Source organism: Bidens hawaiensis, unplaced genomic scaffold, assembly GCF_021521415.1.
Source record: "Bidens hawaiensis isolate Kalapana, Puna unplaced genomic scaffold, B.hawaiensis_p1.1 tig00013584_1, whole genome shotgun sequence".
NCBI classification, from domain to species: domain Eukaryota; kingdom Viridiplantae; phylum Streptophyta; class Magnoliopsida; order Asterales; family Asteraceae; genus Bidens; species Bidens hawaiensis.
The window spans coordinates 148,356-171,411 of NW_027492152.1; the positions used below are offsets into that span (position 1 = coordinate 148,356).

General features: G+C 35.0%; 2 protein-coding genes and 1 pseudogene across 2 annotated transcripts; 1 reads left to right on the top strand and 2 right to left on the bottom strand.

Annotated features, from left to right (window-relative positions):
* Positions 1-1,236: 1,236 nt before the first annotated feature.
* On the top strand, positions 1,237-7,973 carry LOC143544496 (isoleucine--tRNA ligase, chloroplastic/mitochondrial-like). The gene is made up of 22 exons (XM_077036593.1): positions 1,237-1,467; positions 2,430-2,628; positions 2,716-2,870; positions 2,957-3,058; positions 3,357-3,426; positions 3,519-3,631; positions 3,718-3,786; positions 3,876-3,983; positions 4,140-4,287; positions 4,381-4,612; positions 4,727-5,013; positions 5,101-5,237; positions 5,347-5,494; positions 5,563-5,694; positions 5,765-5,893; positions 5,985-6,112; positions 6,191-6,355; positions 6,434-6,559; positions 6,643-6,716; positions 6,802-7,051; positions 7,128-7,307; positions 7,459-7,973. The coding sequence occupies exons 1-22, from the start codon at positions 1,444-1,446 to the stop codon at positions 7,699-7,701; spliced, it is 3,219 nt and encodes a 1,072-aa protein (XP_076892708.1). The 5' UTR covers positions 1,237-1,443; the 3' UTR covers positions 7,702-7,973.
* Positions 7,974-10,271: 2,298 nt separating this feature from the next.
* On the bottom strand, positions 10,272-15,417 carry LOC143544498 (putative histone-arginine methyltransferase 1.3). Its single transcript, XM_077036594.1, has 15 exons — positions 15,060-15,417; positions 14,312-14,374; positions 14,030-14,132; positions 13,684-13,827; positions 13,436-13,539; positions 13,010-13,108; positions 12,861-12,930; positions 12,658-12,754; positions 12,419-12,473; positions 12,180-12,263; positions 11,851-11,928; positions 11,490-11,593; positions 11,060-11,232; positions 10,816-10,967; positions 10,272-10,735 (listed from the first exon to the last, which is right to left on the bottom strand). The coding sequence occupies exons 1-15, from the start codon at positions 15,261-15,263 to the stop codon at positions 10,652-10,654; spliced, it is 1,614 nt and encodes a 537-aa protein (XP_076892709.1). The 5' UTR covers positions 15,264-15,417; the 3' UTR covers positions 10,272-10,651.
* Positions 15,418-18,729: 3,312 nt separating this feature from the next.
* On the bottom strand, positions 18,730-20,490 carry LOC143544499 (xyloglucan 6-xylosyltransferase 2 pseudogene; annotated as a pseudogene).
* Between the last annotated feature and the right edge of the window lie 2,566 nt (positions 20,491-23,056).

Genomic DNA, 23,056 nt, shown 5'->3' on the forward strand with positions numbered 1-23,056 from the left:
AAAGTGGGGCTATCACTTTTACCCGTAACATGAAACCCAACCCAAAGAAAACCCGTGCCTAAACCCAAATTAACCCAACCCGGGAAACTAGAACCCAAGAAAATACTAACCCAAACCTAAACCGAAGTAATTTCGGTTGGTTCTTGGGTCCAAATTCTAGGTTTCGGGTCAACCTGAAAACTTTTAGTTTTATAATCATATGTATTTTTAGGCATTAAAGGCTAAGTCTTAGCCGCTAACGTTATCAGGATTTAGTCAAAGTCGATTGTTCTCATTCCACATATTATGAATCGAATGTTTATTGTTTATTATTTTAAATATAATCCATAATAAACACTTTAATTAACACTACAAAATTCACTAATCGTCTCTTGTTAATCCATATAGAGAATACTTATTATATGTAGTAATTGATTTAGTTGAAAAAAACCAATAATTTTAATATCATATATTGTAATAACTTAAAAGATAAGGACCATATATGAAAATTGGTTGAAAAAAAAGGTGATGAGGGCTATAGTATTGACAAGTGGCAAAATTGGTATGCTTTTATTAGAAGAGATAGATAACGGCATGTGAGTTAGGGCCCGACATTATCATTATCATTCTCTCACTTACATACTTGTTAACTTTCGTGTAATATTTCAATACTTCCTAAATTTAAATCTATTTTTTTGTTGATTATTTACAATTTAAAAAACGTGAATAAATAATCGTTAAATGGGTTTGGTCGATTATTCATGATTGGGTTAGATTACCAAATCTTGTATATTTCGATTCGGTGAAAGATATCCTCGATTTTCCAAGTAAGCATAAAAACAATAAAGAGGAATGTCTAGCTATTCAATCTATATCGGCGGTCACGTGTTGGATGATTTGGAAATCAAGAAATGATTTTATTTTTAACGATGTTCCTCCTTCAGTGTCGAAGATGGTAAATGACATAAAATATACATCATTTTTATGGGTGAAGAACAGAAATCAGCGTTCAAACTTAGAATTTTGTGAATTTCTCATTATTGTTTGTTATATGTTTTCGCCTCGTGAAGTTTATTTTTCTTTTATTATACGTTGTTGCGCTCCTTGCGTCTTGTAAGTAGCCATTTTCACTCTTTAATATTATTCCTTTAAAAAATTATTATTAAAATTCTACAATAAAAAAAAGGTATAATAATAATATTGTTTTGAGGGACACATTTAATTTAGGATATTAATATTATCTATCCCAACACATACACTTCAATGACATAGATTGAACCAAATGGAATAACAAATGATGATGATGATGATGATGATGATGATTCATTAATCTTAACATTAACATCCTCTTGCAGAGAAACAAGCTGCTCTGCCATCACTTTACACTTATCCAAACAAAACCTTTCGTTCTTAATGAAAGCTCACAACTTGTAGCATCAATTCACATCACCAAATTCATCAACAATGGCGATGCAAACTTCTCACACCGTAAGTATTATTCATACATGTTTGTGTTTGTGTTTGAGTTCATAATTTCAAAGCCCAGTTCTGTAATTTAAGGAATCCTCTTGTTAATTGACTTGCACACCAACTGTTCGACTAAATGCCTGTTCAAAGCTACGCATTTTTAATAAGTGGTTATAAGGAGACTGATTTCTTGGTTTATAATAGGTGAACTTGGTGCGGTTAGGTGCGGTTTTGGGCTAAAACCAAACTTTTGGTTTTTGGATTTTTGAAATCACTCGGGTTCGGTTTTTCGGGTTGCCCAAAAATAATGAATTTAGTTATAAATAAGTTTGTTTATCATTAACTAATTGACTATTATACATTTTGCAAAAAATATTTGAGTTACATATTTATTAAATTCTTACAAGTTACTAATCTAAAAAAATACGAAAAATGAAAATCTAGAAATTCGGTTCAGTTCAGTTCGGTTCGTTTTTTTTCGTTTTCTATTACATGCAAAAGCAAAACCGAACCGTTAGTTCGGTTTTTACAAAAATATAAAACCAAACCGTCCTTTTTGTTTGTTTCGGATCGGTTTTTTCGGTTTCTTGCACATCCCTAGTTTGTATGATATTTTTTTAATTATTGCAACTCAAGTTTCATATGCTGTGTTGATATTTACATGGTATTTATTTATCTATTTATGATGTGCAATATGTTGGTAATTTCGTACTCCAAGTCACAAGTTGGTGAACTTGATGAAGTAATATTGACAAGTCAGTGGTAGTTGGTTGTCTTTCGTAATTGATTTGTAATTATAATAGGTAATGTCTTGGTTAGCAAATTAGTTTCCTAATTGAATTGTAATTAAAATAGGTAAGGGTTGGTCTATATAAACCGAGTTGTATTTTCAATATAATATATTGAGAGTTATTCAATAATCGTTTGTGTGTGTTTTACGTTTTGGTGAGTCATGTCAATTCGTTCTTGACATAACTGTGCAGGTTCTGTCATTGAGAAGTTGCTCATCATTGAGAAAAACATCTTCTTTTAGCATCAATGATTTCCAAAGACGCTCTGCGATTGAGCTCTCGTCTCTCTTCGATTTTACATATTGTCATATTAATCCTAGGAGTGCGCTTTGCACTCAGTCGAAACGTAGGTCTCGTGGACCTGTGATGGCTGCCAAGAAAGAAGCCAAAGGTACAAACTTGGTTACAATTTGTACAGACCTTTGACCACATTTGACTTGTAAGTCTATAACTGATTGATGTGTATTCCATGTGTTAGGAACAAAGCAAGGAGATGGTAAGTACAAGCATACCGTTGACCTTCCCAAAACAACGTTTGGGATGAGGGCTAATTCAGCTGTTAGGGAACCCGAAATCCAGAAATTATGGGACGAAAATCAGGTTTTTAAGAAAGTTGCTGAAAGGAATAATGGGGTCAGTTTTGAAGCTTACTTGAGTTCGTCTTTTGTGTTACAAAGTTTTATCTAAAATCTTGTATAATATTGATTTTCTTTTGACAGGCGAGTTTTATTCTTCATGATGGCCCTCCATATGCTAATGGTGATTTACACATGGGGCATGCATTAAACAAGATTTTGAAGGATATTATTAACCGATATAAGGTATAGTTGCAATGTTAACTTGATATATGTGCAAGAATGAGGCACTTTATGTGATATATATATATATAGGGGAAGGTTAATGTGCAAATGAAATTAACGTGTTGAACGTGAGAATCAAGTAGAGTAATTACATAATTACTCTACTTGTATATATAATTACTCTACTTGATTCTCACATTTAGCACGTTAATTTCATTTGTATTTGATCCAACAATCCCTATATATAAAGTATTAATACAGTGAATATGGTGAATGTGCATCTGAACTTTTGCTATTTTTTTTTTGGCTTTTATGACAGCTTCTTCAAAACTGTAAAGTTAATTACATTCCCGGGTGGGACTGTCATGGTCTGCCAATTGAGTTAAAAGGCAAGTGATAGTTTGTCCTTGTGTATTAAGTTGAAAATTTTCTGGAAGCTTCTAGCTTTAATAATTGGTAATTTTCTGTTAAATTATCTTAGTATTGCAGTCTCTGGACCAAGAAACACGAAAGGAGCTAACACCATTAAAATTGAGAGCAAAAGCTGCTAAATTTGCCAAAGCAACTGTGAAGGCACAAATGGCATCATTCAAGGTCAGTTTAAACAGCTATTATACTTGTTTTAAGGTTATCTTTAAGGATTGATAGAACATTAAAGTTTCATTACTTTCTGTCAACAGAGATTTGGAGTATGGGCTGACTGGGATAACCCTTATCTAACTCTTGATCCAGAATATGAGGCTGCTCAGGTAATTAAGCTTAAACTAGTATCACCCCTAGGCTATTTCTATTTGCTATGTTATCATTATCTTTGTAATTTTCTCCTTTTGGCCTTTAGATTGAAGTGTTTGGGCAAATGGTTTTCAAAGGATTCATATATCGAGGGAGAAAGCCAGTTCACTGGAGTCCTTCATCCCGCACTGCTCTTGCAGAGGCTGAGTTAGAGGTAAGTTAATTTTACAGCCTCTTATTTGATCTAATATTAACTCTTCCTACATAAATAATAAATAAGATCTATTTAATCAATGTAACTTTTTCATATAGATGTTAAAGCTTCTTGGGCTTCTGAAATATTATCACTCTGTTTGACCCTTTAATGCAGTATCCTGAAGGTCATGTTTCAAAGAGCATGTATGCAGTTTTCAAAATATTAAAAACTCCAACTAAAGATGGATTACTAGATGAATTTCTTCCCAAATTGTCTCTTGCAATTTGGACCACTACTCCCTGGACTATTCCTGCAAATGCTGGTATGTGTTTGTGCGTGTAAGTTTATAAGCTTATCTATGTATAAATATATAATCACATGTTTATATTTTCTTTCTTCCTTTTTTATTTTGCAGCTGTTGCGGTGAATCCAAAGCTCCAATACGCGGTTGTTGAAGTACTGCCCGTTTCACCTGATATTGCTTCATCTTCTGAAGACAAAAATAGGAGATTTGGTAATGTTTTAAAAGACAGCGAGACACCCTTTTTCATAGTTGCATTAGATCTTGTGCCAACACTTGAAGCCAAATGGAATGTGAAGCTTGCTGTTAAGAAAACAGTTTTTGGTTCAGATCTTGAAAACTACAGGTCCTTAATGTTTGAATTAACTGAATGACTTTTATTAAACTACATACTAACCTAGTTTTTTTTTTTGAACGGCACATACTAACCTAGTTATATGTATAATATCGGTACAAAAAGATATGCACACCCAATAAACGGCCAAGAATGTCCTGTTGTGATTGGTGGAGATTATATTACAACAGAGTCAGGAACCGGGCTTGTTCACACGGCCCCGGGTCACGGGCAGGATGATTATATAACAGGCTTAAAATATGGTTTGCCTATAGTATCCCCAGTAGATGATGAAGGAAAGTTCACTGAAGAAGCTGGGATATTTAGTGGACTTGATGTGTTAGGTGATGGAAATGCTGCTGTTATTAATCACTTGGATGAACGTTTATCAATTGTTATGGTGGAACCTTACAGTAAGTGATAAACAAATTTAGTTGTTACACCATTGAAATGGTTTACTAGAAGTTCTAGTTTAAATGCTATTCTTTATTAAACTTTAGAGCACAAGTATCCATATGATTGGCGAACAAAAAAGCCTACAATTTTTAGGGCAACCGCACAATGGTTTGCTTCTGTTGAAGGATTCCGTGAGTCTGCTATGAATGCCATTAATCAAGTTACATGGACCCCATCTCAGGTATTATACATATATGCTTTCTATTTTGGAAATTGAAGATTGCTGATATGATCAATAAATCCTAATCATAGTTATCATTATTATTGTTATTATCTGTTTTGTCTTTCAGGCAGAAAACAGAATATCTACAATGACTTCCAGCCGTTCAGATTGGTGTATATCGCGCCAGAGGACATGGGGCGTCCCGATTCCAGTTTTCTATCATGCAGAGACGAAAGAGCCCCTGCTAAACGAAGAAACAATTGATCATATCAAATGTAAGGCAATAAAAGAATTAAATACATATTTTAAAGTGAAATTATATTATTATGGTTATATTTGGCAGCAATTATATCCCAAAAGGGCAGTGATGCATGGTGGTACATGTCAGTAGAAGAATTGCTTCCTGAGAGTTATCGTGATAAAGCATCAGATTATGTGAAAGGAACCGATACAATGGATGTTTGGTTTGATTCAGGTATATTAATTAATGATTACTGGTTAAACGAGAGTAATTGGACAACGCTAAAAATGAGCTATATTTGCAGGTTCTTCATGGGCCGCGGTTTTGGGGACTAGAAATGGGCTTAGTTTTCCTGCAGATTTGTATGTTGAAGGTACAGATCAGCATCGGGGTTGGTTCCAAAGTTCTTTATTGACTAGTGTTGCAACAAAAGGTACACATTCTTAATCTAACAACATTTCATTTGCTGCTACTATTATAATTCTTTAATGAATCTTGTTTTATTATTTTAATTAATATTACAGGAAAAGCTCCATATGCTGGAGTTATAACACACGGATTTGTGCTTGATGAGAAGGGTTTAAAAATGAGTAAATCATTGGGTAATGTCGTTGACCCACGTACCATAATCGAAGGAGGGAAGAATCAAGAGGTTAGTGGTGGTTTTGCAGTAATTATTATACTTATAATAATCTGTTTATATTGAATTAGTCTTTTTACTTTCTTCCAGGTAGCACCTTCTTATGGAGCAGATGTACTTAGGCTTTGGGTCTCAAGTGTAGATTATACAGGAGATGTTTTGATTGGTCCTCAAGTACTTCGCCAAATGTCTGATATTTATAGAAAATTAAGAGGAACTTTACGGTTTCTTTTGGGAAATCTTCATGATTGGAAAGTATGTCTTATTTTGAAAATATTCCTTTGATTTGTATTTAATGCAAATAAATTTTATGCGTTGTATTATATATTTCAGGCTGAAAATTCCATTGCGTATGATGAACTTCCCGAGATCGATCAGCATGCTCTGTTTCAGCTTGAAAGTGTTGTGAAAAATATTAAAGAAAGCTATGAAAGCTATCAGTTCTTCAAAATATTCCAGGTAAGAATTTGTTTGATTTCTTGGTTTTAAAGATTTTTTATTGATTAACTGTAATTGGTTAAGTGTAAATTGTTTCATTTCAGATCATTCAACGGTTTGCTATTGTGGATCTCTCAAATTTCTATTTTGATGTTGCCAAAGACCGCCTTTACGTTGGGTAAAAAAATTCTTGCGATTTAATAAAGTTCGACTTTGTTTACAGTCAACATGAGTTGACTTTGAGATGCTGCCTTTTATCTCAGGGGGGCTTCAAGTTTCACAAGGAGAAGTTGCCAAACAGTCCTGGCAGCTCATCTACTGTCAATCGTGAAAGTAATCGCTCCAATACTACCTCATCTGGCTGAAGACGTGTGGCAAAATCTTCCTTTTGTATATAGTATTGGCAACGCTGACATGGCAAAATTCGTTTTTGAGTCAAACTGGCCTGAAGTCAATGACAGATGGCTTGCTTTTCCTGAGGAAGAAATAGATTTTTGGGGGAAAATACTTGAGGTAGCCTAAAAAATATTTTTGAATATTTTTATATTTATTGATTATTTATTAAATTTGCTTTATATGAATTTGGTAGTTGAGAACTGAGGTAAATAAAGCTTTGGAAAGTGCTCGGACCGGCAAACTTATTGGTTCCAGCTTGGAGGCAAAGGTGTACCTTCATAGCTCTGATGATAATCTTGCTGTGAGATTAAGGAACATGTGTGAAGCTAAAGTTGATGCTGACTCATTGCATCGCATATTCATAACATCTCAGGTATTACTGTTTAACGGGCCAGAAAGAGTTAGGTTAAAATGGATCATTTTTAGTGTGCCCCAAAACGGAGTTGACCTAATAAATCATGATTAGGAAGAAAAGATTATGATTTTATGGAAGTTGTTTAAAAAGTTAACTGGTCAAACTGCAGGTTGAGATTCTTTCTACATTGGATGATTTAGCAACCAAAAATATACCATACTCCGGAGAATATTTGATTCAAGGAGAAAATAAAATATGGATCGGAGTATCACGTGCTGAAGGGATAAAATGCGAAAGATGCTGGAATTTTTCACCTCAAGTTGGTTCGTTTATCGATCATCCTACCCTTTGCAAACGTTGCTATGATGTTATTGCTGGCCAACCACTTCCCGCTCTTGCAGCTGTCAGTTGACAAAGATAAATTCATACACTAGAACCGACATAATGGGCAGATTTGATAACGGGTCAAAAGGGGGTACTTTGTACGGATTGGGTTGGGTTGGGTTGGGTTGGGTTGATCCAAAACACATGTTTAGTGTCTGCAGATTATAAATCATAAAATGCAATCTGTGATGCAGAGTGAATTACTTTGCAATATTTTTTCTTGTGTTATTCATCATAATGTTTTCCTTTTTCACACAGTGATTTGTAGCAACAATATTGCAGGTGACAGTTTCATCTCATTTACTTATTTACAGTTGACAGTTTCACCTTATTTACTTACGAATAGGTCGGGTTTTGTTGCATTTATGCCATAAAAATAATTCCTGGAGTCATCTTTTGTTCTTATCAATCTGATTGATTAGGTCACTAAAGATAACTCTTAGGGTCTGTTTGGTATGGGGTAATAGAATGGGTGATGGAATGAAATGAGCGAGAGAATGGAATAGACAAGGTAATGGAATGGATCATTACGATTTCATTGACATGTTTGGTTATCATGTGGGAATGAAATGGGTTATTAGTTTTTATTTTTTGGTAAGATAGAAAAATTAGAATAAAATAAAAATGGTAATGAGTGGTGGTGGCAGCGAGCATTAATGGTGGTGGTGGGTGGTGGCGGTGGAGATGGGCGGGAGCAGGGAGCGATTGTTGGTGGTGGCAGGTGGTGATGGTGGGCGGTGGTAAGCAGCGGATGGCAAGCGGTGGTGGTTATGGCTGGAAGCGATGGTTGGTGGTGGTGGAGGCAGAGGCGGGTGGTGGTTGTGGTGGGCGGCGAAAGCTGATGGTGGTGGTGGAGGGTGGCGGAGGTGAATGGTAGTGATGGTAGGCGGCAGCAGTGGGTGGTGATGGTGGTGGTGAGAAGGAAATGGCTAGTGGTGGTAGGAGAGTGGTGGAGGTGATATAGTTTACAAGAGGGATGAAATGACAAAAAACATGGGGTGGATGGAATGAATTTGAGGTGTTTTAGGTGGAATGGAATGGCCATGGTAATGGATAATTTCATTCCATTAACTAATCTAACACATTTTTTTTCATTCCATCATAATAGTCCATTCTATTACAACTCTCATTCATGCATACCAAACATTACATTAGACTACTACTGTTCACAACAAACATAACCCAAGTTTTTATTTACAAAAACTCACTACAACCCGACCAAACTCAATTTTTTACACTAAAAGCATCTCTAGTGGTAAATTGTTGCCCTCTAAAGGGCATTATTTGTCCTTGTTTCAAACCGCAACCTCACCATCTATCTCTTCATCTACTTTTCCCCTTATTTAATTTAATATCATTTTATATCTTTTATAATTAATTATTTTTTATATTTTGTAAATGTTAAATAACTTAAATAATAAAAGATAAAAAAGCATTAATAAAAAATAAACAATTCCGAGATAAAAACACACTTTAAACTTAAATTATAACATACAACATTTAAAAAAAAAACTAGAACAAAGTAAGAGATACAAATTTTTAAAAACTAATCGACCAATTAAATGGTTTTTTATTTTATATTATTTAATTATATTTAAATATGAGTTTGCCCAACTCTCAACCGTTTGCTTTTGTCCTTGTCCACAGACCAATGGTGTTAGACGGTATCACTCTAATGAGACAAGTGGTTTGTTACTTCCGTTTTTACATACAAACGACACCATATAGACACCCATGAACATATGCTCTAAATGCAAAAGACATTCTCTCTTGCATCCCTCTTCCAAATCATATGAAACATTTACCAAATGCATGCCAAAATGCATTGGTGATGACCCATCCACCATTTTTTTATTGAAGGTTATTGTTTATTTTATAAAAGTTTTTGTATGTTTTTGCGTTTAATGTACACTTTTCGAATTTGCAATCCTATTATCAAATCGTGTTTGTCACATTTTGGACTACAATCGCATCATATGTTTCATTCTTATTTGACGAGAGACAACCATCGAATACGTACAGGTCATTTTAAAGAATGGTAACTTTGGTTTATGTCATAACTACTTTAATAAAAACCGATATAGCTCACAACGGCTTGTTTTACAAAATTTGTAACGGGTCAAAATAGTTTGAGTCTGAAGGACAAATTTTTAAAAAATGGTCCGAATAGTTTAACCAGTTGGTTCAGATTTTAACCAACACAATTATTGAATCTAAATGGATAATTTTAAAAACTATAATTTTGGTTCAGGTCAAAACAACATTAATAAACCATCACAATATATAATAACCAATAAGAGAGTGCCATTTGTCGATAAAAAAATGGCCAACTACTCGTTGGTTGACCGACCGAGGTTTGCGTTGGTTGTTTGGGTTAATTACGTTTCCATTTTTATTCCGAAAATGACTGACCGAACACAAGTACAATCCACCGATGGGTATAGCAACCAAGATGATTTAGTTGATTTAACACAACCCGTAAATTTATTCATGTTAATGACAACCTCAATCCAAGCACGCTTAAAGTCATGTAACCTAAACATGATCGAATAATCCAATCAAGTTATAACCTGGTCAGACGTTATAAAAGCTATAAGCTAAACGAACTGAGCACGTGTATTACATATTTTAGACGTTTTGTAATTGTAGCTTTGAATGGGACGACCGAAACTTTAGTAGTCTGACACATCCTTGTAATCTTCTCTAAAGTAAAGAGTTAATGATCAAATGACTTCATTGACATCAAAGTCTACTTCCACTAGAAGCTAGAAATAAATTATTAGTCAAACTTTTTAAACAGGAAGAAGAAACACTCTAAAAAATAAAAAATGCAACAGAAAGGTCAACCTAATTTACAGGCATTGCACAAGAGTAAAGAACAGTCTTGGGCGCCTGACATTTCACGGTGCCTTGTATAATGTTACATCATGGATCGATCACCATTTGTAAACATCTCAAATGCATTTCTTCACGAAGACTCAATGAATTTGGACGGTCGAATCATTTTGTGGTTGTACAATAAAATCTGAACCGTCTTCGTCCAAAGATGGAAGCTGTAGATCCTAAAATGGCAGCCAACAAAATCCAGATCAGCAGAGTATAGAAAAAAAAATGTAGAACATGTTTTTAAGGTTATGTGTACCTGTGACTGTAACAACTGATTTGATTGCTGATCTTGGGACGCTGAGTATGCTTGTGGTTGAGACATACGATAATATGGTTCTTTTAGATCAAATCTGCCGCTTGATGTTTGTAATATTCCTCCTTGTTCAGCACCCGGCCCCCACATTTTAGCTACAAAACACAAATCTCAAACAGTCACATACGGTTACATGATTGAGTATAGTTTATCAACTAATAATAATAATAATAATCTTTTAACTGACCTGACATAGTTAAGTTGATTGTGTAACTCTGAGCACTGTGAGCAATCATGTGAAGACGACCTGTAATTTCTTGACCAGGCATGACGTATATGGGTTGAGCTAGGACACAACGTAATTGGTACCAATGAGTTGTGGGTGCACCAGGAGCCGTGGTTAGCCACCTTTGAACAGTGCTGTAGGTCGACAAATTTAATACACAAAACTTAATTAGTGCACATACTAGTTCACAGGTCATAAGTTTCAACCTATGTATAATGTGATATATACAATAAAAGGTCGCCCCAAATCGCAATTAATGCATACAACCTTTTGAACTGTTTTATTCAGATAGAATAAAATTGTGATAATATAGTTTTTAAATCATATTTAAGAGCCAACACAACCCGACCCGACCCATATAAATACACACTTAACAGCATAAGATCATCACCTGCCATTAAATAAAACATCAAACCAACATGCCAGACCATGTATTCTTGTGCCGACAGACGCTGTGAATTTCAATGGTACGTCAATTTCATACAAGTCCTCTTCCTAAAAATGAAATTATAAAGCAAGTGTAACGTGTATATTCATTTACTGACAAACATGAACCAGCCAAAAACTATTTTCGTAGGGTAATATTAAGGTCTACTCATGTTTATAAACACAGGCTTTTTCATATCTTTTAACCCTAAACAATGAACAACAACAGAGTTCCTTTTTTAGAAAAATGTACACAAATTCTTGAAGATGATTAAGATGTAAAATTGTAAGATTAATCGTTCATTATCAGTTAAAAATTGCAATACCTTGATAGTAGTAAAATTGATGACATGGGAAACTGCAGGAGCCACCAATAACCTTGGGTCAAAAGCATCAACCACCGGCTGCAAAACAATTTCAACCAAATACCTTATTTTAGATAAAGAGAAATAGATATATCAAGAATGACAATCAATATTGAAAAGTCATAAAGTAACTGAGAAGTGAGAACCATAGTTTAAAAAAAAGATACGATTATAACGTGTGGTATATAGTAAACAAGATTGTGATAATTGAACATAAGAAGCTTCGAGAAACCTTATGAACATCAATGGCATACAAGTTGGCCTACTTTGTGTAAGCAAGAAAGACAAACCTGTGAAAAATATCCTTGGAATGCAGTTCCATGTAATGATGTCAAATCAACCCCATAATAGTTCTGTTGCTGCCAAAATAGGGCCTGCATAACAAACAAGAATAATTCAAACAAGTATACCACTTATAGTGATATCATATATGTTTGAATATTAATCAAGATACTCTTGATCTATAATAATAAAACGAAGGCAGACACATTAAACAAATAATATCAGAAACAATATAAAATACACATACCTTGTTTGCAACTTCAACATAGAGATACTCGTCGCTGAATGGTGCCATGTAAATTCTGCAATATAAAGAAAAGAACACGGAGAACTCGGATTAAATGGCATAACATTTTGTGTACATTGTTTCTTGTCTATAATACATGAGAGTTATGGAAATTTAGGAAAAATTATCAACTACAACATTAGAATTGAACTTAACATGGCAGTTCATTTAGTTTGTATTTGAATTAAAATAAAAATCACCTTCCAACAGTTGGGAACATTTTCCCATTAGGAACAAGAAACCGATCTCTTGCAATGACGTACGACTCAAGCATTCTTTCATTCACTAATAGAGTGCCTGTAAGTAGGAGGCAGTAATGGCATAACAAGTGAAAAATAATTTTTTTTTCAAATCATCAATAGCAACACGATAGAAATATGGTTATAATGATTAATAAACTAACCCATAGGCTCTGATATTAATATATCGGCTTTCTCAGGCAACTCTACTTCTTCAACTTTGCCCTTGATAACCTACATTTCAATGGCAGCATGTCCGCTAAGCATAACACATCCAAGATTTAAAGTGGTATAATATGTATTAAAAAACAACCGTAATTCTTTGTGCCAGACTAGGGTTCCCAGCAATAAGCTTTTGAGCATAACCAGCCATTTCAGATGCTTCCACAGCATAAACATGCTTTGCACCAGCCTAACAAGTGCCAAGAACATGTGTGATTAATCAGTGTACGTGACAACACATCATAAAATGAGATGTATGTGAAGCACATGAGAGTTTGGATGTGCATTTTCCAAGTGATTGTGATACCGAAGTCGCAATAGTAAGTTTTTATTTGTTACTGACTTGCAGTTGGTATGCAACCGATCATCCAAAAGTGTCTTTTTAAAAATATCAAAAGCAGAATCTTTTTTATCCAACCAATAAAAAAACCTATTGCGACTTCAAGTTGCAATAATCAGCTAATCAGTTTCAAAACACAAATCCAAACACCCTACGCAAGTACCAATTAGTACACACCTGAGCAGCAAACAGTGATAATATGCCACTTCCAGCACCAACATCAACCACTACCCGCCCAGCAAAATCTGCTTGATTCTCCATAACCGCAGCATAGTATGAACCTGATAATAAACATTTATCTTGCAATTCAACTCAATAAAATCCCAAAATAAATATGCAAACCATGCTTATTGAAACAAACTAATACATCCTAGCATTAATGCATGCTAACATTAGCCTGGAAAAGCACAAGATGGTATAATGACCTGTTCTCACATAGTCCTGCATCATATTTTGCTGATGAAGCAGTTGCCCGTAGTAATGAAAGTACATTTTAGCAGAAGATGATTCTATTTTATCATCAAATTTGCTTTTAGAAGAAGAAATTGTTCCGTTTGGTAAGGTTGATCCTGTAAAAGAAACAATAAATAAGCATCTCTATTTAGTACCAGCATTTGCTGCTACAAAAAAAATATACAATCCCACTGATTAATATTTTCACTCTTTTGTTTCATCTCACTAGGTGTAATCATGTAATAAAATAAATTGCAAAAGTGAAACAAAACTATAACATCAATATATGATATATAATGCTTGCAAAAGGCAACAAACCTTGAACATTCACTTTACTTTTCCATAGCTCAAATGCACTATGAAAGGAGCTACTCTCTTCCTCGTCTTTAAAATGAATAGTAATCCCCTTCGAATAGGTTTTCTGATTCAAATGTGAGAATATTATTAGTCAAAGTTTACCAATGTATGCACATTGTACATCATATAATAATAATTAGTAACACAAATTAAAGGTTCAGAATGTTAAACGTGAAATGTTAAACCAATCAATTGTAGAAAATATGAAATATAACCGATAAAAGTTAATTCACATCGGCCTACCTCTTTGATGGTCTCAGAACCTTCCGATACACAAAGTGATTGAACTTCACCTAACCTGAAAAGCTGAAAGCCCCAAAATAGTAAGAAACAAACAGATGAATACAAACCAAATATTTTCTTTATGATGTCACATTGTAATTTGAATTATCTCATCCCTATAACTCTATTCAAGTTTCAGCATACACCAATTCACAAATACGGGACCCACAAAATGACATCATTCCATCAACCAACTGAAAGATTTAAGTGCTAGTCAGATTTACAACTCAAACAGCATTATAATTTATATACTTTCAAAGGTGGACTCTGACATTGAAAGCACTAAATCACTAATCCTTCACCCAATGACCATAAAACTTTACCAACAAATTCATAACAATATCAATATTCCAAGCACTCAGGAGTTAACAAACTAATCAAAACATAATCCAGTTAATGCAAACAAAGCCCTAATTTGATGAAAACAACGCGCATGCCTAACATACTTCAACCATGGTTCTAAACATCCCGACTAGTCGGTACCTTTAGCAGCTGATTAATTGTTATTTGTTCAAGATCACTCAACATTGAAAAAATAATATATATATATAAAATTTAGTAAAGATATGTACATTTAAATAAACCACAAATAGATTCCAATCCAATTAATCACTACCGCACCAGGGGACTAGCGCCTAGCGGCTTCTACAACACGGCGAATTGAATAACAGAAAGAACAATAATAATAATAATAATAATAATAGAATACCTGAGTGGTAGTGAGGTTGAAGTTAAGCGAGTGTTGTCCGTCGGGTTCAAGGAAGAACTGGAGCTCCGGGAAGCCTGAAGCGGACCGGAAACTCGCTGACAGAGGACCGGAAAGATGTGTGGGAGGTGTTGAAGCGAGGAGATTGATGGAGGCTACGGTGAAATTGTGGTGGTTATCAGCAGCAGGTAGAGTATGAGTATCCATGACAATAGACTGATTGATTGATTGATTGATTGAAGGTGACTGTGAGATGAGAAGATTGATTGCGTGTGTATGTGTACGGAGAGAATAGAATGAATGTGAGAATAATAAGTGAAACAGAAGCTAGGGTTTATGCGTTTTGTTTAGAGAGAGAAAAGAAAAGGTGGAGTTTGAAGGAGATTTAAGAGGGCCGCAATAATAATAACTTTACTTTACTTTACTTTACTTTACTTTACTTTACTTTCACTCCCAAAGTAACAAACAACTAGAAACATATGATGTACTTACTCACCACATCTACTAGTAACTTGTTTACAACTTTTGTCATTTTTACTTTTTCCTTTTTCTTTTATATATTTTGAGACAAGTATATGCTATAATAGACAGCTAGGTGATGAAACAATAATATTTAGTAACTAAATAAAATGGGGAAAAATTTAATAAACTTAATATATATTGTTATGACTTATGAGACTGATGATTTAAAATTTTATTTAGTTATTAGAATGTTTCCTACAGATTTACTTTGCATCTCATAGCTTCGGTAGATCACTTAGCTTCGCTCATCTTTGGCGCAAGAGCGCTCGATTATTGAGTTATTACGCACTCTTTCAAGGGTGGTTGTTTCTAAGCAAACCTTCTAGTTGTCCCTACATTCCTACCTTCTTTATCTCTAAGCAATCATTTAAAGGCCTTAGTTGGTGATCCGGGTTGTTTTCATCTCGACGAGGAAGCTTATCACTAATCGTCACATTGGCTGAAATTGATCATCGTTATTTTAAGGTCATATCTAATATTCAAAGTTTGCTTCAATTTGGTACCGCTCTAGCGGCCTTCACCGAAACAATGCTTTGCCTCTAGATGTCCAGCCAACTTTTGTGCCTCAGCGCGTTTCGAGGATAAACAACTAGCTCTGAGTTAGAGTGGCATTTCACACTTAACCACAACTCATTCGTTGATTCTTCAACATGTTTGGTTTATATCTCCACTTAGTTCCACCCAAGCTTCATCCTGATCACAGGTACATCACCTAGGTTCGGGTCCATAAGCAATGACAAATTCTCTATGAAGACTCGCATTTGTTAAGGCTCTGATGAGTTCCTTTAACCAAGCTATTGTGCATGAGTTGGCCACTCATTCCTTAACAAACACGCGGTCGGACCCCTGGGCTTCTCCCAGTACTTAGGAACTTACGGTTTCATGTTTTATTTCACTGCAGTTTTTATTTAAGTTATGTCATTTGTTCACAAGTTATCGGCACGCCCATACCCGATCAAATCAAGCACAAATCACTCTAAAACCAAGAGCCATGCATGTTAAAAAGGTGTAACACCCAAATTATTTAACAGTTACTTAATCCAAAATTTCCATAATTATTGCAACAAGTAGTTTTGTTGACATGTTTACAATATAAACTCACCCCAAATCATTTGAACCATTACAAACGCACATAGAACATGGAGTGTTCCCGCTCATGAAAACAAAATCAAAATCGATTGAAAGCATATGGTTGTCTTTATCAATGTTCAAACCACCCCAAGTTTCAGTCCCCAATATTTATTGACTTTATTCCAAAACCACAAGTCTTGGTTTCTAAAACAAAAATAACTAATAAAGATCTAAGATAATAATACAAGCCCAACATGTTATTGTTTTTAGCGTCATCAGTTTTAGTCAATCAATCAAACTCACCACCTCAAGAACCAGACACTTATTATACATGTACATATGTCATGAAGTTTCTTTTGTGAAAATCATCCATTTATAAGATCACGGGATTTGATTCCACATTCAACAAGTATGAAAATTGTCACGTAAACATCACATCATTCTCAATTTCCCACACGGTATTTACACATAACCATGTATGGAGGTCGTGGTTTCACTGTCCACACATGTAGAAACGCGCCACATAATTTTAATTGTATTAGTTATTTACGCAAATGGTTCTGATGGTTTGTCAAATGTTAAAGGTTTGAGGCTTGGTGTTGAGAAGTAATTTGAGGTATGTGACTTAAATTTTGTAACACTTATGGATATCAAGTATCAACACTAACTTCTACTTAATTTTAATAGAAAAATACCAATATAACATATACATGAAGGCATTTTGGTCATTCTTAATATTACTCTTATTCATTTTTTTAAATCGTTTAATATAAGTTAAATTAAAAGACATATTATACTATTTATGTAGAAAAAAATTTATAACTCCTTGAATCTATCTTCATCTACTTCTCTAAAAATTACAATAGTACAACATAAAAAAATCTATTAAATATTATTTATTTTAGAAATTAAATAAAAGTTGACAAAATATACGAATTCTTTTTTAATAGGGTTGATAAAAAATTATTTACCAGAATGGTTATTATTTTTCATTTATTTATTTTTATAAGCTTATATTAATTATTACCAAATCTTATTTTCGTTTTCTTCAATTGCAATTACACAAAATCACAATCATTTACATTTATACTAATTACACTTCCACTATGTAGGACCATCCGGTATGGACACCAATTTCACACCCAAATCCTACATATTGATGTGAATGGTAAAACTTATATTTTTGGTTTTAACTTTATATATCACCCTCTAAATTGTGAAATTTTATTTAATCCTTGTAATATAATTTTAGACTTAAGGGAATCATTTTCTGAAGTTACAATATATCATATTTCATTATAGATCATTATAACATTACCTACTAGAAACTTATGGTTTAAAGATTAAAACATAGGAAATAATCAATTACTTATTAAAATCCAAAAGACCGACAGGCGACATAAAAGCATTGGACCCAAGCCTACATGACCTGTTACCTAATTAGCCCATAATGAATACTCCAAAAATCTTCTTTTAGATCACACCTTAACTAGTAAATTTGTAAAAGAGAAAAACCACAGTTAACCTAATCAATCTTTTTAACGGCTTTAATGCAACTGGTTATCGGGAGACTCTGAAAGGCTTACCACCTTACCCGTGTTTGAATCCTAGTACAATGGTATTTTCCCCTATTAGTGACATACACTTGTTGGAATCGAAACGAGACCCCTCAGGTAGTTCCCATAAATTTTTGCCGCATGTGTTGTGGTGCATCCCCATGCCTCATGGAGTCACAATTAAGCCAGCCAACATCTGCAAGCTGAGCCAAGGATCATTGACGTTAACGTAAGCACCTAACCGCCATTAACCACCATGTGCTGTTATTCTAAAATCATTGGATCCTAAACCTACGCATTGACTCAAATCCAACAAGAATAATTTTTCATGAATCAAGATCTCATGTGAGTTGACTCACACCATGTTCTCTCATTTAACAAACATGTTGTATGATGCAAGCCTCATAACAATTCATATAATATATAAACTATATTCTCTTAATTAATCATTTCAACCAAAATCAAACAAAAAAACACACTAGAAATAAGACATTTTTTTTCTTGATAATGTTTAGCAACAAAAGTTGGCTCAAACTATAGTTTGTTTTCCATATAAATTAAACTTTCTAATAACAAGAAAAAAAAAACCAATACAGTCAACGTGTTATGACATTCGACGACGGACCCAACAACGATACAAACGCCAACTTCAAATGTATCATAATGCAGACCACGATAACATCTCGTGAGCGAAAATAAACAAACTAGATCAAATATCAATCATCAAACTCTATTTCGTATTCCATTTCCCCTTCATATTCAAGTCGACGGTACCTTAACAGCTTTATACGCAGGATGCAGCAAACCGAGCTCATCCTTCACTTCAAGCGGATTACTACTATCATTTCTCGTTTGTTTCACCCTCCTGCTGGCAAGCGACTTATGAGTAAACCCATACATCCGCAAAATCTGATTATCCCCAAAGTTAAACGCGCGGTCCATTTGTTTCAAACATCTTTCAACCGGGTAATCACCAAACTTCCCACACGGTTTACACCCGACAAAATGAGTCACAAGCGGCCATCTATGATCACCAAGACCCGGATGGTAACTCGCTATCATTTCCTCGTACCGATCAACCAAAATCCCCCAATACCCGTGAAGATAATAATGATTCTCCAAATAAACCTTATCCGCCCATTTCTCCTTCTGCGAAGCCAATATCCAAACCATCGCCGACTGATCATCCGCTTCGAAAACCGGTCGATCCTTAAGCTCCCGCGTCAAAAGCCTCCCCGCTTCCTCTCTAATCTTCCCTTTCGGCCCCATCGGAGCCCACACATCAATCAAATCCAACGACCACTGACAATTCCTCAACAAGAAACTCCCAGTGTTCAACCCGATCCAATTCTTCTGATCATACACCATCTCATTCCACCCGTGCATCACCAAGTTCCGATCTTTATACCTCTCCCACGGTATCTCAAACGCCATATTCGTAAACATCGCGTCACTATCCATCCACCACAAAAACTCGACCTCCGGATGACTCAACAACAGCTTCCTAATCAACGGAAGCTTCGCCCAAAACCCCGCCATTTCGGCATCGAGCAACGCCATGTTATAAAAGATCTCAATCCCATGAATCCTACAATAATCAATCTTGTTCTTAATACTTTTCAACAAATAATGATTACCAACCGGGTTCTCGCACGGTTCCGGTTACCAACAACACCCTAGGCTTAAACCCATTAACATAATTACCAAACCCAGGGTTTTGCTTCAACCATTTAGTCCTCTGTTCATCCCAATCAGAGATCTTGGGCCCAATACTGTACGGCCCATCTGGGTTCTTCTTAACATCATCTTCTTCATCCACAAACAGCTTATTAACATCAAATTCAGCGTAATTGTTGGTATCAGACGACGTCGTTTGGTCGGTTGTGGTTTGTAATTGTTCGAGAACACGGCGTGGCTCGGCGCGTTTGCCGCGAAAGTGGTAAAAGGTGTGGCGGATGTCGTTGAAGTCTTGCTCCGGCGTGCCGAACTTGCCGGCGCCGAGATTGGCGCGGAGGATGACGAGGGTTAGGGCGAGACAGAGGAGGGTGACTTTGCTTTTGTGGAGGAGGCGGTGGAGATGACGTGTCCGGCGAGGTCCGATGATGCGATCGAGCATGTTAATTGTGGATTCCGGTGACCGGAAAAGTAGTAGTTGATAGATTGGGGGTTTAGGGTTTGAATTTTATTTATTGAATTGAATTGAATTGATGATGTGAAATTGGTAGATTTAGATATGTCGGTGGTGGCATACGGGGTCCTTGACCTTATGAATAAGTAACAATATTATGTTTGTGTTTTTTTATGTTAAGTGATTTGCTTTTGGAAAATACAAAATTGTCTAGCTGTTGGTACGCGTTGTGGTGAATGGTGATTATTATAAAAATAAAACTATTAACCTATGTGATAACAAGATACATTCATCTATAATATGAGTCGTACATGTTGCGGTTTATTTAGATGGTATTCTACTTACTATGAAGTATGAACAATGAAGAGGAAAAACACGTCCTTTTTTTCATTTGACTTTTATCAAGAAAATTCTTTGTTTTCTCAACTATTTACCGGGTATTAAGAAGTCATGAACTTATTATGGCTCAAAGAAAATTTGCTCACGATCTTCTCATAAGAGTTTAATGCTTTTGATTATCTTATAACATCATGACCTTTGCTAGCTCATTTACAACTGTATGTTGGTGGTGGATCTCATGCAATATAGACGATTGGATTGGGCTCATGTAACACCTTGAAAACTTGTCTGGCAAATATGTCAATTTGAAAGTTACGGGCCAATGGGTAATTTTACAAAAGTTATAAGTCTAATGTCTAAACTGAAAATTAGTAAATTCTTAGCTAGACAAACTATCTAATCATTTGTGATGGTCTGTATTAAGGCTTAGAGGAATCTAGTGAAATTGTTGATTAGACAAGCCATTTAATCATTTGTGGCTGTACTTATAAAAGTTTGCATATTGGCAAAGACTTGGAGATCAAACGGATAATCTAATCTGCCAACAATTTTGTGACAGTCCGTCTAAAAGGTGACTTGGCAAGCAAGCTTTGCTAATACGACGCTAACATGTCCTAACCTCAACAGTGGCTATCCATATTGAATGTGGTTGTAATTACCCATTTGACCTCTCTTAAACATAAACACTCTCTCTCTCTCTCTCTCTCTCCAAATACCTTGTTCTTGATGTTCATAGCCTGCCTCATCATTAAGGAAGCTTTGCTTTGCTAGAAAGACGTTATGAGCAATCACACTTTGGTGATATTAGTTTCTTCATGTTTAAGCTATGATCTAGAGTGAGTACAGATCAAATCCCATTGGAATAATGTTAAATACGTTCTAAATGAGCTCATAAAGTATTTGAGAACAATAAATGGCTTAAACAGCTATTTTCAAAGTGTTTAAAATCATTTATAAACAAGAGGCCTATGCGGACAGTTAGACGGATCGTCTAATTATCCTGACGACACTCTCAAGTGCGAAAGTTATATGTTTAAAAACACATTCCCTCGCCCCCCCCCCCCCCCAATTTTTTTTTATGAGGATGGGGAATGAGATGGAGTAATGTTTTAACGTAATTTCTTTAACTTTTTAAGGTTTGTGAAATGGAATGGAGTAGTGTTTTCCCAACCCATTCCCCATCCATTTCCATATCTTTATCCTTAAAATTTAAGGAAATCACCTAAAAACACCATTCTATATTGTTCCCTATCCCTATACCTCATCTCCATAATTTTAGGAAAACGATATTCATCCCCTAAATTTGGGGATTTATATTCACCCTCCAAAATTCAAAAAAGGAATATAGAGATAGTGATGAGAAATGTAATGTGGAAATTCATAGAACATGTGAGAAAAATTGAAGAAATGTTGATTTTTATACATAGGGAATGCTCTAAAAAAATAGTATCCTCATGTTAAACCACTATCACTCTGCCCCTATTGCTAGATGTTTTATGATTCACATATGCAATGTTTATGGAGTGTTTTATACATGCAACGAGGGTGGTCTAGAAATGAGTGTGGTCTCTAGACGTGGATTTGGTACCGATCGGTATAAGTGGGAACATCACAATTATGCTGGTCGGTATGGATGAAAAGTCATCTAAGGGGGCACCGGCGAATCCATGAAAGAACAAAGTCAAAAATCATCCCGAAGGGTTCGAGAATCAGAAAGAATGATGAAAGATGTACAGGACCACCATCTCGTGAATTTTAATTCCAACCCAAAATGATTTGAGTTATTTATTCGATACAATATTATTATTATTATTATTATTATTATTATAACATTTTAATGGCCATAAACATTCAGATACTAGCCAGAGTAGACCCTCAACCAACTTGACAAGTTAAGTAGAATTTCCATCCAAGCATTCTATGGATCCTAACTCCTAACACACGTCACGGTCCTATACCCGACTCGAACCGTTTCCTAATACATTCGATCCTGACAACGACCCTCACCCATGATCATGACGGTGCTTATAACCCAACAACCGCATGATCGTGACCCTTTATTCCTTTTAATTTATATGCTAAGGTTAGTTAACACACACAATATGTTACCAAGGCAAGTCAACATTACCAAATCACCAAAAAGTCAATGTAACAAACAAGGTACAACTTCTAATGCACAACGTACAACTCAACAATACATGGAATTGAACACACATTTTATTCCGAATCAGCATGCCAAATTGTATGTGATATGATGAATGTATAATAAAAAAAAGTATAAGATCTAATTACTTCACATAACATTATATATATATATATATATTTTAATAAATAAAACAATATCCATAATAATAATAATAATAATAATAATAATAAAACGGCAT